This window comes from Elaeis guineensis, chromosome 16 (genome assembly GCF_000442705.2).
Source record: "Elaeis guineensis isolate ETL-2024a chromosome 16, EG11, whole genome shotgun sequence".
Taxonomy (NCBI): domain Eukaryota; kingdom Viridiplantae; phylum Streptophyta; class Magnoliopsida; order Arecales; family Arecaceae; genus Elaeis; species Elaeis guineensis.
Window position 1 is genome coordinate 21,238,444 of NC_026008.2, and position 19,500 is coordinate 21,257,943.

The 19,500-nt window shown below is 35.4% G+C and overlaps 1 protein-coding gene across 1 annotated transcript; it reads left to right on the top strand.

Annotated features, from left to right (window-relative positions):
• The first annotated feature begins 8,788 nt into the window (after positions 1–8,788).
• Positions 8,789–15,622, top strand: LOC105059258 (bark storage protein A). The gene is made up of 6 exons (XM_010942489.4): positions 8,789–9,093; positions 9,575–9,642; positions 11,089–11,244; positions 12,280–12,471; positions 12,798–12,974; positions 15,247–15,622. Exons 1-6 carry the CDS (start codon positions 8,856–8,858, stop codon positions 15,433–15,435), a joined length of 1,020 nt encoding a protein of 339 aa, XP_010940791.1. The 5' UTR covers positions 8,789–8,855; the 3' UTR covers positions 15,436–15,622.
• The last annotated feature ends 3,878 nt before the right edge of the window (positions 15,623–19,500 follow it).

Consider the following 19,500-nt stretch of genomic DNA (forward strand, 5'->3'; position numbering starts at 1 on the left):
AATAAAATAGCAGTACCCAAATATGTCATAAGCATCACTAAGTGAACATCATATCAAATTCTATAGCAAACCTTGTGGATAGCATAACAAACTCACTACAGTTATTGACATACTCTATTGACTTAGCATGATATAAGCATCAATATGCACTAAGTCAACATCACATTAAGCTCTAAAGCAAGTCTTATGGATAGCACAATAAACTCACTATAGTTTTTGATGTACTCTATTGGCTTAGCATGAAGGAAGACATGGGTAGTATTCTAAATACTTCACCATTATGACTTAATATAATTTTTTTTATGAGGGTCTTTGGTCTCAAGTACATTCAGAACATATAAATATACATCACATGTGATTTATATTATGCAACTACCAATAGAAAAGAGTATATTTAACAAAAATGAATGGTTATGGACTTTTCTTAATATAATCCATCTGAGGCACTGGATGGATTATGGGTCTAACCCTAGGCGCATCATAGATTGAACCATCTCATGGTCAAACTACATGCGCCTCTACTCTTAAATCACCTGGTAGTCGAGTCTTCATCTCCATGAAGGTTTTTATGAATGTTCCATCTTCTTTCTTTATCCAAAAATAAAAAAAAATAATTTCTATCTATTTTCAAATAAAATTTTTTATATTTAATTTTACATCAACATGTAAAAATCAAAATCAGCTGGAAACATACAAAGGCAGGAATAGAAAGATACAGTTGAAAATCTAAATACATTAGGGTCCACCTATCCCTATATTGCAGATACATTCATATAATCAGCCATCACAGATATATTCACAGATACATCCATCATATGGGTGTTTCTAGTCCATAACCATCCATCATGCAATTTATAATATTTATAGAAAGCATGAAAACAAATAACCATGTTATTCTAATTGTCATATCATTCATGCACGTCATTTGAGATGTTTAAATTCATAGGCGCAAGACCCATCTAGGGTTTTGATTCGGGTTCAACTTTTGATCCAATTTCAATTATAAGTCAACCACATGTTACCCTTTTGAGTTAAGTTAACCAATTCTTAAATAAACCCTAATTCAATTAGGTTTGTAAATATTTGATCAACAGCAACTCAAGTTCTAATCAAATTAGGTGAATGACAATTTGGTTAACTTTAATTGAATATAATTTCTAATCAAATTAGAATTATGAATATGATTTGATCTATAATCATAAATTCTAATCAAATTAGGCTAATGAATTATAGTCAAAACAAACCCATCGACATAAATCCTAAACCAAATTTGAAGCATCCCATCCTTGATTGAAATTTTCATCCATCCACATGACTAGGTCAAAAATCATGATGGAAGATCCCACCATGACCAATGCCCCGTCTGTGGTGGCCGGCCCTGGGTCTAGGGTGTGTGCATCACATGCCACAACCCTTCGCCTTGCGCATCACATGCACAAGGTAGCAATATCATGAAAATTTCAGATTATCAGACAAGTCCAAACTTGTCGCACAAGTCATAAAGATATAGAATTACATGTCAGAGTTTCGATTATGGATAAGATAACTATTATTCTTTTACAAGAAATACTTCAAACTAGCAATTAAATATTATTTAAAATTTTAATTTTTGACATATCATGAATTGGATCTAATCCATATCATAACAATAACATGCCGTTTGATCGAATCAACCAAGGATGGCTTTGATACCACTGTTGAAATTCGGATGCATAGCAAAATTAAATTTTAAATATTTTTAACATGCATCTATAATTGAAAATAAGTGATCCAAACTACAAACCCAAAATCACTTTGATGCATTCAATCAAACATAAATTACATAGCATATAAGTGAGAGATTAGAAATATTATACTAAACATGTAAATCCAAATATCTCGATAATCCATATCTTCGAGGCACCCAAGCATGTGCCCTCCAATGGTGATCCACACGGATTTAGATCAAGGACTCTCCTTAATCTGAATTCGCTGAATTTTCTTCTCAAGAAAATTAGCTGTTGCTCCTTTCCTCGCATCACCAACTCTAAGTGATTATTTACATTCCTTTGTTTCCTCTCTTGGACTTGTGAAAACCTTTTCCACTCAGCCCTTATGCTGTCCAACTTTTGGATTTTTTATCATCCAACAATTGGACCATAGGAACCCCCATACAAGCCCAATGAAATCAATCTATTTTCAGCCCCTAAACTTAACTCAAGCTAGAGTCATGAAGGGTGTCAAATACCCTTGAACCGCCTAACACTTGGGTGTAAAAACCAGCATCACCAAAATATTTTTGGCATGAGCTATGGAGGAGTCCTTCTCATAGAACGACTTCTCCATTTGGTGCAACAAATTAGGACATGAAGACCTTCTTCACATGAAAATAAAAGTGCATGAAAAAGCTCTCTTTTAGCATAGAGTTTTCTTCTGATGTCCAACACTTGGATGCCAGAAATCTCCATGTAGCATGTGAGATTTGTTTCCAAAGAAGACTCTACAACAAATCAAACTCTTTCACGCTATTTCACTATTTGTGCACTGAATTTCCAAGGGACGTGGGGCATATGGGATCAGCACCTACTAAAGATAGAAACTCTTTCCAAATAAATAGGAAGGAAGAGGCACGAGGGAATATGATATGTGCACAACTCTTGGTGCTTCCCTTCACCAAAAATGCTTGTAACCTCAGGAATAAATGGTGCATGAAGAATCCCTAAGAGACATGAGGAGTTCCTTCTTAAAGAAGGATTCTTCCAAAGGGATGCTACCTTATGGTGCTTAGAAAAACTCTAGAGAAAATTTTCCCAGATGCATGAAGACATCCTTTTTAAAGAAGGACTCTTCAAAACAAAATGCGGCGATACAAATCCTTATTTATTAAAAGCACTTGAGAGGAATCAGATGAATGCATGAAACTCTTTCACACAAAAAATAAGAGAGAGGTGTGGAGAGAAAATAGGAGGTGCCATTTCATGGCGTGAACCCCTTCCATATGGCGTTAAACCTTTCCAACATCCAACTCTTGGATGCCCAAAAATTAAGGAGCCATGGACCTAATTAAAATTAGGATTTGAACCATTCAAAATCCAATTAGAAGTCCAATCGATCTGATCTTTAACTAATCAAAGCCCATTGCCAAAATTGAATCCAATCAAATTGGGGATAAGGGTTTAAACACGTGCTAGCATGCTTGATTCAAATCCATTTAGGATTTCAACCAAATCCTTATTTAATTAGGTTTAACAAGACCTAATCAAAAGTTCAAGATCAATTTTCTTTTGTCTGTGACCTATTGGATTCCTTATCTAGCCAGCAGTAGGTCAGGTTCATATGCACCTAATCCAATTAGGTCTAATACACAATGAACCTAAGTCCATCAATTAACTAGAACCCCTTCTAATTAATTTTTTAAATTAAACTCTTTTATCTTCTTGCTCTTCCTCTCATCTTCTTTACACCAGCCGACCACCATCACTGATGATACTGTAACTGACAGCCACCTTGGCCATCGCCATCTGGATCAGGCCACCCTTAGTTGTTGCCACCTAGACAACCTCCACTACCTCCTATTTTGAGAAAGAGAGAGAGAGCTTCCAAAACTCGCATGTTTCCTTTCTCTCTTCTCTATCTTTCTTCTCTCTCTCTCTCTCTCTCTCTCTCTCTTTCTTCTTTCTTTTTTAGTTGATTCAAATGATTAGTAGAAGGAGATTCAGGGATCCAATAATGGACCCCCGATGGGCTTCACTAGGAGGTCTAGGTTGCTAATATCTATTATGTGATTTTCTTTAAATATTTGGGTTTGATTCTATAGAGGAGAAGTCATTTGTGCAAGAAGGCTTTATACAGGACATGTAACACTTTGGTTCATCAGCTATGGTTCAGGACTATACTTATTGAGTTGGGTTTGTCTCCATTAGAGGTAAGAATTCTCAAATATTGATCAGCTATTATTTTATGCATTAAGAATTTTGATCTATATGATTTTTGATAGTTACATGCTATATGCTTATTTATTAAGTATATATATGGCTCTATATGATGTTATATATCATATATATTTGATTTTGATTTAGATGAATTTTGGTAATCATATACATTAAATTTTGTAAAAGAGTATGATCTTGAATTATAATACTTAACAAGTATATAATTGAATTATGTAATTGAATATAGGATTGTAGTACTCTAGATTAGTTACTTTATTAGTACTTACTATAGGCTTGAAATGTAGCTATAGTAGTTTAGAGTTAAGCACTTATGATCTTTTGAATAGTCACTTTATTGGTGCCTTGCCATGGGCTTGAAACATGATTGTGATAGTTCAAAATTGAGCATCCGTGGCTCTTTGGACTAACTATTTTATTGGTGCTCTGCCACTGACTTGAAACGTAGTTGTGGTAGTCTATAAGAGTAGTCATTTTATTGATGCCTTGTCATAGGCTTGAAATATGGTTGTGGGAGTCTATAGGATTAGCCACTTTATTGACACCCTGTTATGGGTTGGAACGTGATTGTCTAGTCTAGAGTCAAGCACCTTAGTACGATCAGATCCAATATATATATTGTGTAGAGATAATTATATGATATGATTTATTACACAAAAAGATATATGTTTGCTATACATATTTTATGATTATGGTATTTTGTGACATGAGATTTATATGAATAACAATTATTAATAAATTTATTATTATTATTATTATATTGGTATTGGTGTGTGGTATTTCTTACTAGGATATAAAACTCACATCCCCTTCTTTACTTTTTTTAAAGTTACAGGATATATGTATTTGACAAGATTAGGATCATGGTTGAAAGAATTGATTAGATAGAGCATCATCAATATCAATCGAAAGACTAAATTTTACAATTATATAAAGTTTGATATTTGTTAATATAAAATATTTATTATGAATTAAGTCTATAATGTTCACAGAAGATTGAGGTTATAATGGATTCTAAGACCTTGCATATTCTTTAAGGCTTTATCCTAGAAAATATGTGTCCATCAAATGGCCAACTCGAGTATTAGATTTGGGACATGATAGAGTAATATCAGAGCTTAGGTTATGATTACAAAAAACTGTAATTTAAGTGATATTAGAATTTAAGTTTATGATCACTAGGGACATGATAGAAGTAGCAAAAATAGATTCAAAGATTGGATTTCAGATCACTGGGTATTGTGATAAAATTTATGCAAAGTTAGCATAAAATGTGTATAGAGGAGCTAAATGAGTTCTGTCTTCAATTTTGATAAGTGGCATTGACCTAAGATAAGTGTGAGAGATGTTGATTAGTAGGTCATATTGTGGCATGTATACTTATTCAGTTATTAATAGGAATTCCAAACTTGATATGGGTGTAAACCATGATGACATTCTAGTTTTGTTTGGTCATAAATTTTCAGCTTATTAGCAAGAAGAAGTTGTTTAAAATATGGCTAAAGAAAGAATTTCATAAAATCGAAAGGAATATCCTTCAAGGGTTGAATCTACATGTAGATTGCGAATGAAAGTGGCATATAGAGGAAAATACATTTGTGATGTTACAAATATGTGAATTTCTCTATTGGTGGATTAGATTTTATTATGAGGATATGAGATTTACATTTTGGTAGAATCTTTGATAATTTAAAATATCATCTTTGGACTAGCTTACTGGATATTCCCTATATTTGTTGGAGATTATCGAGTGTGTTAAATTCCAAGTCAAAGTTAAGGTTTATGATTATATCTAGGGAATCATGCTACTATTATTGTATTGAGTGGAGAAAATGGTTTGGGAGACTTGTATGAGTTTAACATATAAGGGACAAGATTTTAGGTGGATTTGTCAATTGATGCTAAAGATTGTGGTGAAGCAAACTCTATAAAAAAATGACTAAGTTAATAAAAATGTTGACTTGGAGTCTTCGAATTGGTTAGAGTTTGGAGTTAACCTTCTAAGAGAAAAATTGATCTTGATTGTCTAAAGAACTATTAGTAAAGTCAGGATTAATTCAAGCTGGCCTAGAGTTAATGAGTTTTGAGGTGATGGTGAAGCTTATGTCATAGCTTCAAACATGGATATCTAGTGGCTCAAGATTTACTTTTGATGCAGCATGCTCGAGGTATAATAAAGATAAAGAAATTTAAAAGTTTTCCTCTAGTTTTATCAAAACAATTTAAAAGATTGGATCTCTTTAGATTCTAATGTAAAGCGACGTTCCTGCTGGAATTTGGCAAAAGAATCTAGAGGGTTCGATGGACATACATCAGAATGTGCAGTGAAAGTGTGATGGTTTAGGTATTTTTGAGATTAATCAAATTGATTCCTTGATCAAAAAGTTATTGTGATGAAAGACTTGAGTTAGTTTCATAGTAGAGGAGAATTTTATTGATAATAGGAAGGACCATGTTATTGATTCTTTGGCTAAACTAGATATAACTATGCAATTCTTATGAGTAGGTTCTCCTATTATAGACGATGTTAGACAGAATTTTTTATATCTTAGATTTAGTATTAACAGATTGATGGTCCTTCGATTAGGCTTGGACATGGAACATTTTGGCATAGATCTTCTTCTAGCTTCTACATTGTTACTCTATTTGTTTGAAGCAACTTGAGGTTTTTTGCTAGATAAAAGTTTAATCATTAAATCATAAGGAAGGTTGAGAGAAGAAAGTAGGTTGTAGACCATGAAGAGCATCCAATGCTCAAGCCTTCTTTTACTTCTATTAGGAGAAAATTGAGCTGATTATTATTTCTATATAGAATTAACCAAGAGCAATCAATTTCATGGGCAAAAATAATGTATCTAGGTCAAGGTGTTAGTATCAAGAGAACCCCATATGTTTTGTGAGTGCAAAGGATCAAGCTTTGAGATGTCATTTAAGTTCGTTATGGAAAGAATTTATGGAGCCAACAGTTTGAAAGGCAGACTATTTGGGAGTTCAAGGATGATGTGAAGGTTAAGCACTTTCATCATTTGAGCTTCAAGGTATATCAATTTTGAAGATGAAATTATTGTTAAAGTGGGGTGGGGAGGGGGATGTAAGATAATCCAACTTTTTTGGCCCCTTATTGGGCTAGGCTGGCCACTTGGATCTTTAACATGTGTGTTATGTGTGCAAGGGAGAAACACTCCCGATTGAAGTCTATTTTCTTTTGCGATTTCGATGGAAGGAAGGACTTTAGGGTATGTCGATCTCTAGCAAAACCCTTGAGAAGTCTCTATAAATTCTCTACTCATTCCTCTAGGTCCTCCACCATTAGAAAAATCCCCTTCTACAGTCATCAGTTTCAAGTTTTCTATCAAGAATCCTTCGAGTTTTCATCAAGAGATCTCACTTGGCAACTATCAATACCTTGCTGGAGATGAGGTAAGAACCAGTCGCTCTTCTTCTTCTTCTCTCTCTTCTAATCCCTAAGCCATCATTGTTGTTTGGATTTAGACCAGCAAGTCGTTGGATTTTTTTTGAAACAAAGATTTCCTGTTTCAGTTTTTTTTTCCTCTTTTGCTGTCCCCTGCCACCAGCCGTCAATTTCGATTTAGGCTAGCCATTGCCGCTCTTTTGAGTAATTTGAGGCCTCATGATAAGGCGATAATTGTCGGCTGGAAATCCAATCATGGACTAAAAAAATAAAAAAGAAAAAGAAAAAAAGGGCTGAACCTTTTCTTCTCTTATTTTTTTATTTTCCTCTCATACTCTTTGTACTAACCAACCACCATGCCATCGCCATCTTCTTTGTACATTAGTGATTTTGATCTATATGGTTTTTGACAATTGAATATTATATACTTATTTATTAAGTATATATATGGCTCGATATGATATTATATATCATATATCATTGATCTTAATTTGGGTGGATTTTGGTAGTCATGTGCATCAAATTTTGCAAAAGAATGTGATCTTGAATTATAATACTTAACAAGCATATAATTAAATTATACGTGAATAAATATGGGTTGTAGTGCTTTAAGCTAGCTATTTTATTGGTGCCCTACCATGGGCTTAAAATGTAGCGGTAGTAATTTAGAGAGCACTTGTGGTTCTTTGATCTAGCTACTTTATTGGTGCCGACTATAGACTTGATATGTGCTTGTGATGGTTTAGAGTTGAGTACATGTGATCCTTTGGACTAGCTACTTTATTGATGCCTTGCCATAGTAGAGATGAAACCAGATCGAATACGGATCGGATATCAGCATATCTATATCCATATGTATTTTATCTGATGAATACAAATACAGATATGGATATTATTTGGATGCAAAAATTTATATTCATATTTGTTTTAAACAAGTATGAATATAATTTAGATGTTAGAAGTATAGATATTAGATAATTAAATTTTATGACTATAGAATTAAGTTTTGCATAATTTTATCATCGTGAAATAACGACGGCTTCTCAAATCAAAAAAAATTCAACAAAATAGTAGTACCAGCTGCCCTTCTCAATTACTAATCGAATAATAAAAGTCATCATATTCAAATCAAGAAAAAAAAAAAAAGAAAACAAAAGAAAATTATATAGCACTAATAGCTGAACCATGAGGCATTTCTCGTTCAATATTCGAGCACATTACTTCACCCAGGTTTCTTTTTATTGTCCATGCTCTGTTGCCTGTTGGACTAATATAGTACCATGTCCCAACCCAGCCTCAGCAGGAGGATCAACACATTCAGCCTTTTCTACTATTTCACCACATTGACATTCTAGAGTCAACTTCGCACCCACACAAGATCTTGTCCACACATCCAACCAACCCCCCCCTAATCCTCTTCCCACAAACCCCCAACCATAAAACCCGGACTCCCCCAGCTTCACCGACACTTAAACCAACTCCTGGGCATTGGCAGTGCTTTCCTTTCTGCCATCATGGCTGAGATCGGACGATGGAGGTTGGTGGGGCTCTCGGTGTTCGTCCACGTACTTCTCTTGGTCCCGTGCTCCTCGGGGCTTCCCTTGGTGCACCCGCTCCGGGCGGCGGTGGACCGGGTCAACGAACGTGGGCCGTTCATCGGTCTCGTGATGGCGTACTCCTCCGAGGCCCAGGCCGTTCGATCCTCCGGCGAGTTCGTCCCCGGTTCCGATATCCCCTCGCTTGACCTCTACGGTATCCTGATCCCCTCCCGCCCCCAACCACGTTGACTTCGAATTTTTGACCGTTGGGACGCTGTAAAAAACAGAGAGCCGAAATGAAAGTGAGATAAGTAGTAGCATGTTTGAGTTTTATCAAGTCTTACATTTTTTGAAAATAATTACTATCCTTGATTTTGGTTTAAAATTTTGAAAAGTAGCCGTGTGAAGCCGTGAGCAAACTATATGTTTAAATGTCATCCTACATTAAAAAAAAAAAAAAAACAGAAAGGAAAAATAATTAGATATTGGTGTGTTTGAGCTTTGGTATGTCTTAGATTTATCGCAAATAACTGCACTTCTTACGCTATAAATTTATAATTGGGTTCTTTATTTTATTCTTTTTTTAATATCAAAACTTTTAGAAATTGCGATGTATGTACAGCAAAAACATGAGCAAACTTCAGTGTGAGTTTCTTTATTTTTGTATAACAAATTCAAATTTTCAAAATGTTCAGGACGACGATTTCACATCGGGACCATTCGAGATGTTGATGTGATCTGGGTGAAGTCAGGCCAAAGAAGGGTACTTACTCGTTTTGTTATGCTTTAAAAACATAATGCTTTGCATCAGACATCAGTGGAGAAACTATTTTTCAGAATTTGTACTGATTTATCTTGTACTGTTTATTGGTTTCTAGTACTATTTGATTACTCTGATACAATACTTGCCCTTACTAGAACATAATAAGGGCCATTAATGAGGTGTGTGAAACAAAGCATCTCAGTCCTAGTTGATGTACTTGCCCTTGCTATAACAGACTGTGATCTATAGCATTGGCTATTCATGAGGTGCGTTAAGATAGCGTTGATTGTTTGCAGTATTTTTCTTAAAGATTTAGATTCGAAGTCATATTATGATGTTATTCTTGCTCTCAAGTTACTGCAATTCTATAATTCGATTACTCATACAATACTTTAGTAGCAGTTGCGTCTCTCATGTATCATCATCAATCCTATGGTGATATCCATGATTGTATATTTTCATTTAATCTCCCTCTGTCTCTCTACTATGATGATTCTTGATATATTACTTTTATCGTGATGCATTTCTCACCATATTATCATCATACTATGGTGTCTGTAATTGTATATAGTTTAGATGATGGGGAGTTTCTTCTGTTTTTGTTTATATGAATATTTCCACATGTGGTCCTTACAATTTTTGTTCACTAGTTTTCTGAATCAATGCCAAGCAAAGAAAGATTTTAAACCATTTGGTAAACTAATTTTGCTTAGATAAAGAAGAGAAATCAAAATTATTACTATGGTGTTGTCTTAGTCACTTCAGAGGAAAGACCTCACTGTTCAGATTCACTAAGTCCAAACTTTTCTCATTCAGATAATGTGCAATCTTTTCTTTCGGTTATCTTGCTGTCTGACTCCTAAATGACATGCAATGTTCTTCACCTAAGCCCATCTAAACTTAATGTGGACGTCATTTGGTTCCAAGATGGCTTTTATTAGAATGTGAATGTTTTAGCAATAATGAAATCTAGATCAAGCAAAAGCTTCATTGGACGCACATGACTTACAGCAGCTTGTGTTATCAAGCATTGCATTAACCACATATAACAAGTGTGGTGTCTTCAACCTTTCTTACATTTGCATCCCAATCAATGTAATGTATTTTAGATAGTTATGCTTCCATTTTAACTGGTTCGCAACTCGATATATTGAAAAAGAAGAAGACAGCAAAGAAGGCAGAGAAGGGAAATCATCCATGGTCAAACCATGGCAGAGGACTTGTGGTGAAGATCATTATCATAACAATATCTTCAATATGATTGACTTTTGGCACCTTTTCATTTGGATGGAGCAATATCATCAATAAACATGCACACAGAAAAGTTAGCCGGCTTTCACGGTGGTTATATTCATCACCATATATTTCTGCAAGTTTTCTATAATGAAGTCACTTGGATGGCTATCACCTAATTATTTTGTAATGATCTTCTTTATGTGAATGCAGTTGAATGCAGGAATCACAGTGCAGATTCTTCTTGATGTGTTTGATATCAGGGGACTCGTTCACTTTGGGATAGCTGGAAGTGCTAATGATTCATTATCCTTTGGTGATGTTAGCGTCCCCAAGTTTGTCGCATTCACAGGATCCTGGACATGGACGGTAATTGATCATGTTAATTGATAGGCTTAAATTTTCATGTAGATATCTCCTAATGTTGAAGTGCATCATAAATGGAAATGGTAAGCTTTCTCTAACAACATCACAGAGTGCAGTTATTTGTGTATTTTTTAGCATATGAAGGCCACCTGCCATCCTAAAGTTCTCTTGTTCTAGCATTGTCGTCCTGACTGGCTAATTAAATTTGGCCCTCATGGAATAGAGAAAGAGCACAACTTAAACATTTTTAGCTCTACCAGGCCCCATTTCATTATCCTCATTCCTTGACAGAGTAAACTGCCAGTCGAAATCGCCAAGGATTTGGACTTACCTTGCCACATATTATCATGATGGAGGAGGACCACATTGGTAACACTGAGGATAGGTCCAGAATTCAAATATATCATGCACTGTGGCTGTGTTTAAGTCATTGACCTAATAATGATCGTGCATCAAAACCTAATTACACTTTTTTTTATTATTCAGGAAAAGTCTTCTAAGTTTTTCTGAGTTTATTCTGAATTATGGTACTCTTGTTCGAAATCCTTGAGTTAAACTATTGTTGAAGCTTTTCTTTTGAGCGTAAAAAATCATTTATCATTACCATGCACGTAGTATATAGGTCTTCACCGGCTAAATCACTCAGTCCTTTGTTCCTTTCGGATATTGCATGGAAAAGTCCTCCCACAATGGTGCCTCATCCAATAATTACAAATACATACCTTTTGTTGCACAAATGATTGCCTCTTACATTCCAAGGTGAACACAGAATCTTTCCGCATATGGAGAAGCCATTGTGGCACTCCGAATCTGAAAATTTATTAATGCAGGATTATTTCTTGTGTGCTGATCTTTGCCCACCCAGAAAAATAAATTAGGAAAAGCAAATAAACATGATTTTGGAAGGGAAAAGTTTCCAAACACATCCCTAGAGGATGCAAACACATCGAAATCTGATGTTTGAATTTATTTCACCTACTCAAGGTGAGGTGTGGATATCTTTCTCATATAATTATCTTTTTCTTTGGTTCAACTCAGAAATTCAATTCAGTGGAAGGGTCATCTCCAGATTTGTCCTTTGGGGAATACAGCATTCCATCAGAGAGTAAGAACTGGCTATCAAGTGTTGAATACAAGACCGAGGAATTGTTCCCAGTTGGCAAAGAGATGCAGTATGTGTTCTGGCTAGAAGTGGATCCAGAATGGTTCTATGTTGCCGAAAAGCTTCAGGTATGACCCTCAAAATTCAGCAAGCTATTCATTATTGGTTTTGATGCATGATTTAGGTTGTGTTCTCCACTTGTGGTGTGAATCATGACAAAAATGGCCAATCCATCGATTATCAATTGGAAATGGGAACCTTATAAGGTTTCCACCATGTTCTAATATATTCCCACTATCTTTGATTAATATTTCTCTTTAGCTTAATATATTTATTTCTTGCTTGCAAGACTAATATTAAATTATTAGATAAGAAGACAATTGAAAATAATTTTGGGTGGTCAAAGATTGAACTTAAGCTATGTCATGTGCTTGGCTGCATAAATGGTTTGTAGGTGGCACTACAAAGGTGTATCAATGAAACCTACTGCTTGCCACAGACTCCAAAAGTAGCGTTCGGACTGAAGGGGTCAACTGATGACATATTTGTGAACAATGCTGCATATCGCAAGTTTCTTTTCAATGAATTTGGTGTCTCAACAATAGATGAGGAGAGTGCTGCAGTTTTGATGGTAAATTCAAATACTTGAACCTTGAGACTAGTGAAATTTTATTTCTAAATCTGAAGTGGGTTAAGATAAAGGAAATAATTCCATTTTACATTTTGGTTTTGAGTATTCTCTTCCTAAGAAACTGTATACACAAATCTGAATTAGTTGCTCTTGCTGCAAGAGGCTATTTCTTTTCCTGATATTGGGCATTGTTGCAGCTGCAAATGCCATAATTAAATTGCAAACATCCAAAACAACTATTTGGATACCTGCACTTGCAATTGTAAACTGCATATGAATTGCAAAATGAGCTCAAATCTTGTAATTGAAATTGCATACAAGTTGGTTCCAATTCTAAATACAAGATTTGTTACAACTAAAGCAAACCCTCAAAGGAGTCCCTGCGTCACTCTGCAACCATTAAAATTTAATCCTATATAATAAATGCATATTAGTTACTTTTATAAACATATATAAAATCAAAGTTTATTATTTTTATAGTATATATCACTATCACAATATCAAATAATTTCTATAATATTATATTATTATAATAACTATCGTTATGATATCACAAGTAATAAACAGATCACTCTTTGTAGGATGTAAGCTTACGAGATCATTTATAGCCTGTATCTTTTTTAGTATCATACAACCAAACAGCTAAAATTGCTTTTGCATTTTTTTGTTACGGACAATCAAATAGAAAGAACTTTTGCAACTATAATTTTCTAATTGCAGCATTCCCATGAAGCCTGGATGAATTACAAACAAACAAATGGCCCCTATGTTTACTTGATTTATTGTCTGTTCTATTCGGAACCTACTGATTGGTAAGAGTAAACTTTGTTTAGGTTGGCCATATGTTACCACATTTATTGTAATCTCAAATAGCGGCAAACTCTTCATATAATCCAATCTAATGCATGTTTCAGCATTGTTCTTGGTCGTTATACCATTTCATAAATGTTTAAGGTTAACAAAAGAGAGATCTAGAACTCATGTGCTACTAATCCTCCACCTTATATCCACCTAGTGTAAGATAGGAGCTTTTTCTACAACTATGTAAGAGAATATGCTAGCTTCATAGTCACTTGTGAGAACCTTGATCCTCCTCTTGGTTCATCTTGATATCAATCAAAAGAAAAAGGTTTATTAAATTTTTTTGATTTCATGCTAGTTTTATAAATGGGGCTTTATTCTAGTGGTCACATCCATTACTTAATAGTTAGAGTTTCAAGTTTGGGGAATGAATGGTGCATTCCCAAGCACTTGAGCGTAATTACAGTACAAGCCCATCTCCTCTCTTAACAAAATTTCTTGCTAGCTCTATAAATTGCTTTTGTAGATAATTGAGTTGTAAACCTTTGCTATGAGTAAACTAACCCTTGTTTGGGTTCTTGCAGATTAGTCCCAAAAATCTTAAATACATGTATGTTAATCCCCCTTTTTTCCATGTTTGTATTTCAATCCCTAAAATATTGGAACTTACTGTTTACAATCCCTCAAGTTAACTAGATTAGCATGGAATATTTTATTTTGAGGAATTCTTTATGCACCACGGGCGGTGCAGAACCACACGCACTGCCCGCGGTGATTGGTTCACGCGTGGGGCTGGGGTGCGATGTGCAAAAAAAAAAATTTTTATCGGCCCCGCGTGGGAACCAATCACCACCGGCGGTGCGTGCGGTTCTGCACCGCCCGCGGTGCACAAAGAATTTTGCTTCTATTTTTATTTTCTAATGTTGTCAATATTATATTTTCTAGATAATTTTGCCTTAGTCCCCAAACTTAATTGGTCTTCTACCCTTGGTCTCTTTGCAGCCAAGTTTTGAGCAAGAATAGGGCGAAGTAAGTGATGCCAAGTCCTATGCCTTAGTTACTATAAGACAAGGGCATTTTTATCCTTTTGATCCATGATTAGCCTTAACTAGGGTTCAATCAGGAAAAACTAGTGAAAGGACTGCTGTGTACAAATGAAGAACATTATAAGGATTTTTATGTAAACATAAAAAAGATAGGGATTAATACATACATACGTACATATACAAATACATATACATACATGCATACATATGTGTGTGTGTCTGTCTATCTGTTTGTTCGTATATGTACATGTACATGCATATATATATATATATATATATATATATATATATATATATATATGACAGCTTTTAGGGACTAATATGCAAGAGAAAACCTTTATTTTGAAGAAGCTTTTCCTTTTTCTGGAGAAAAGTTTGAAGCTTTGGGTGGTGTTCCTTTAGTAATTTCCTTTTGATGTTAATAGACGGCCGTGTCACCCGGTGTACCTACAATTGTATTTCGTGGGGTGTCAGATCTAGCAGGAGGTGAAGAAAGTTGGTCATCCACCGATCTAAGTGACTTGGCTTCTATAAATGCCTTCAAAGTAGCATTAGAATTTATAGCAGCTATTGGGAAGGAAAAGTATCAGCTGATGCCCAAGGAAATGATATAATCAAAGTGCTTATTGCTATGATCATCCTTTAATGAATATTCTTGTAATATGAAATCGAATATTTTCTATCACAAAACTTGAAATAAATCACATATTAGATAGAAATTATTGCACCTGAAGTACTTGATATGATTATTTTATGTTTTGTGACTACTGTTGCAATTGTTATGCTATTACTGTCCTAATATGTACTGTCTCATGCTTTTTAGTTGCTTTAACTACTGTATTGTTGGCTTTGACTCCCTTTTCCTTACCTTTGGGAATTGAAAATCTCCTTTTTAATATTCTTTAGTCCATTGATTAAATAAAACACCTAGAGATCTCTCCTTTTTGACAATAGTACAAAACACAACTGTTAGGGGCAACATTGAGACCACCAAAGATCACACATTTCCATGACTCTTTATGTTGAAGATTATATATGAGATTTAGTCGCACATGGAATAAATAGTGAAATAGGAAAAGATTGATACACATGTTTGGGCTCAAAACCTAATGGATTAAGCTTCTTGATCAAGTTAGATCCCAATATGTATAACATGGCCTCCTCCATTCTACTAGTCTCTCCCCAGTAAGTGGCTTGTGAGCTTTGGTCTTGCATGGTAGAAATAGTGGAAGAGAAAAGATATATATGCATAAGTGGGCACAAAATCTAATAGCTTAAACTTCTGGGTGAAGTTGAGTTCTAACATGTACTTCAAGGCCTTCTATATTTGACCTCTCATCTCCCTAGTAACTGGTATCAGGGCTGATGACTGAAGATCCTACATAAACTTTTCAAGTGGTAAAGGCACAAGTTGGCTGTATTTGTAAGTCCTTTTTTATTTGACTTCTTATCCTCTTAAGAAGTCGTATCTGTGCCAATGGTTGGAAGTCATACCCAAAAACTCGAAGTATTGAAGGTGCATTTTCAATATTAATGTTATTTTCTTCGATCTTGTGAAGAATGATAACACGCAGCTAGTCGAGTTGCGCACCAGGTAGGCTCTCTATGGAGCAAGGAAAGGTTCTTGGGTTGGAGTGGTAACACACAGTGCATCAAAAATACTTTTGGACATATGGTTTGTTAGAGAGTAGTGGATCAAACTGGAGATTATTGAGTCAACTCATATGATGGGGGAGCTTTTTGTAGATCATGTGTGAGATTTAGTTCCATATGAAATAAAAAGTGGATAAGAAAAGGATTCATATAGATGTTAGGTTCAAAACATAAAGACTTAAGCTTTTGGATCCAATTGCATTTAGAAATGTATATAAAGGCCTTATTTCATTGATACTCCACCACCCAATGCCTCACATAATTGACATCTTCTCCTCAAAAGCGGGACTTAATGCATGTTTATTTGCCCTTTTTTCGACAAAAAGGAAGGAGAATCCACCCAATTCATTGAGATTTTGAAAAGAGAGTTTAATAGGAGGCATAAGAAACATTAATTCCACATTAGAAGATTAGGGATTGCATTACTTTTTATTAACAAAAAGGATGAATCATTTTTGTTTAACTAATGGATTTGAGGAGACAAAACATTTGATAGAGACCTTGTGGACGTCATTCACTGATATGGTATTATTTGTTAAAGATCATATTCTTTTCTAGCAAAATGGTTCAGCAGTGAACCAACATTAGTTGATCCCATACCTTACACCATCCCAATGGGAAATAGGAAGATCTCCAATTTTCACTAGCTATCTATGGTATATATGGTGGAGATTTTACCTCTGATCTATTAAATATTGATCTCTAGAGATTTTTGATTTTAAGTGTTGACTTAAGATTTGATTTTGATGATAACAAAATATTTGAGTGCAAATAATACTAATTGTATATTTTAAGAATAGTTGTAGGATCTCTTAGGTGTTCAAAATGATCTATTTAATTAAGGAAGAAACTATCTCAAATAAAATAAGTTGAAAAAGTTTTTAAGACAATGTATAGAAGTTTTGACTTAAGAGTTGACTCCAAGAAATTAGGAGCCAACTGTTAAATGACCACAGACTTAAATAGAAAATTCATAATTTTGGAGGTTTTAGGAGTCAATCCTTCAGAATTCATGAATTGATCTCGCACATGGGAATACACTAGCACTTTCAATGAATTAAACCTAGGTTTGCAGGAGTCAACCCTAGAATAATCTCAGGCCTAGGACAAAAAACATTCAAAAATGACATCTTGAAAAGCCGACCCTGGTGTAGCAAAAGCTGACCCTAGTGTAACAAAAGTCGACCCGAAGCAAGGACAAGTCAACTTAGATCTAAATGAGTTAATCTCAAGATGGTCTTAGAGAGAAGACAGAAAGTTCAAAAAAATAGCCACTCTGAGATTCGATCCCAGTACTTCATGAATTGACCTATAGCAAATATGAGTTGATCCTAAAATGGCCACAAGCACAAGATAGAGAACAATCAAAACTATAGTATTTTAAGAATCAATCTGAAAGCTAGATTAGTTGACCTCAGATAATGATGAGTTGATCCCTAAAGAAAAGGAGTCAACCCCTTTATGACTGATAGCCAAACAACAAGTTTTTCTAGTAGTGTACAATGAATAGAATTCAATCCCAATGGCTAGTTTGCCTTTTCCAGCCAAATTTGAGTTCATTTAAGTGAAGAATTCAATTGGAAAATATAAGAAATTAAGGTATTGAATGAAAATGAGGGAAACACATTGGTAAGCTTCTAAGAGTAGTGAATGAAAAATTATTGAGCATGCTTTCAAGAGATAATCCATAACCACTGAGAGAACATTGACTCAAGCATAAATAATAAAAGTCTAAGCTTCAAAGAGCATCCTTCATGACTCCTAACTATGCTTCAATGAACTTTCATTGTTCCTTGAGCTTTGGCTCATTTATTTCTATTCCCTTTTGTATTTTCTTTTTTCTTTTTTGCATTACAAGTTTTTGGGATAGAAAGTTGTGGGATAAGCTTATCCAAGTCTGTAAAAGTCTCATCTTAATTTAGGGATCTATTACAAGTAATAGTCTTACTCAGAAAATTTTTGCTGGTCATAAAGTTCCAAAAGTATAGTACCAATCAGTGATACTTGAATCATGAGATTCCAAACCCATTGCAATGGTGTCTGTTGCGGCTTGTCTCCAGTGAGGTAGTCGGTCAGGGAGTCAAGTTATTGCACCTGAGTGTCGGACGGCGAGAAATCGAAAATGATGCCCACCTGCTGGAGAAAAAGCACAATCGAGGACAGTCAAAAATGAGAGCGAGAGCTCACAATCTATTGAACTGAAAATTGGACGGAGGTCAGATCAACTGTAACAGGGCGGAAGGCCCAGTCGGCAGTGTTCAGAAGCGACGGCAAGACCTGCAAACTAAATCCTGATCGGAGGTTGCTTCAGCGAGGATCCTCCAATGCTCAAGTCAATTTCTAGCTTAATAGATGAAGGAGCAAAAGAGACAGAGTTTTGGCTCTGTATTTTTTTTATGCGTGCATACCTATCAGGGGTCTCTTCTTATCTCTATTTATAGAGAGAGCAAGGTCAAGGGTGGGAGGATGGGAAGTCATTCCGATTGTATCCCATCATATAGAGCTGCATGGGGCATTTTTAAATGGCTCTAATGGCGGGCGTGCCTTTTATTCAGTGCGCAAGTGGCCGTGGTGGTGGGTCTTACTATTTGTATGGTGTAATTAATGACTTCGTAGCTTCCCATCATGGTGTGCAGCTTGCTGTTTAAGATATGGCTCCTGGATGATGTGACTTAATGTGACTGATAGAGTAGCATGGCAGCCATGCTTGACGTTTAACTGTCCGACAGACGCCCATTGAATGGTGCCACCCAGTCACCGATTTTGATAGTTGGTAGGGCACCAAAAAAGTAGTCGGCCATACGTCGAACATTACACCTCATCATAGGCGGCATGTCGAATCGAGTCGGCTTAGTGCCAACTTGGTTAAGTGTGTTGCCCTTAGTCGATCAGGTATCGTCGATCTTAGTCGGTGGAGAGCCGATTGAGGTAAAACATATTGATCCAGATCGGACTAGACTACAGCACTTGATCGATGCAACATACTTGGTCGGTCGGGAGGCAAGGAAGAAGGCTAGTTGGCTAGG

What these genes read in the sequence shown, in the direction of transcription:
- LOC105059258 (XM_010942489.4), top strand. Translation starts at nt 8,856, where the DNA reads ATGGCTGAGATCGGACGATGGAGGTTGGTGGGGCTCTCGGTGTTCGTC. An exon ending in TGAAGTCAGGCCAAAGAAGG is followed by an intron (nt 9,643 to 11,088) that starts GTACTTACTCGT and finishes ATGTGAATGCAG; the next exon opens with TTGAATGCAGGAATCACAGT. An exon ending in AGAGTGCTGCAGTTTTGATG is followed by an intron (nt 12,975 to 15,246) that starts GTAAATTCAAAT and finishes TGATGTTAATAG; the next exon opens with ACGGCCGTGTCACCCGGTGT.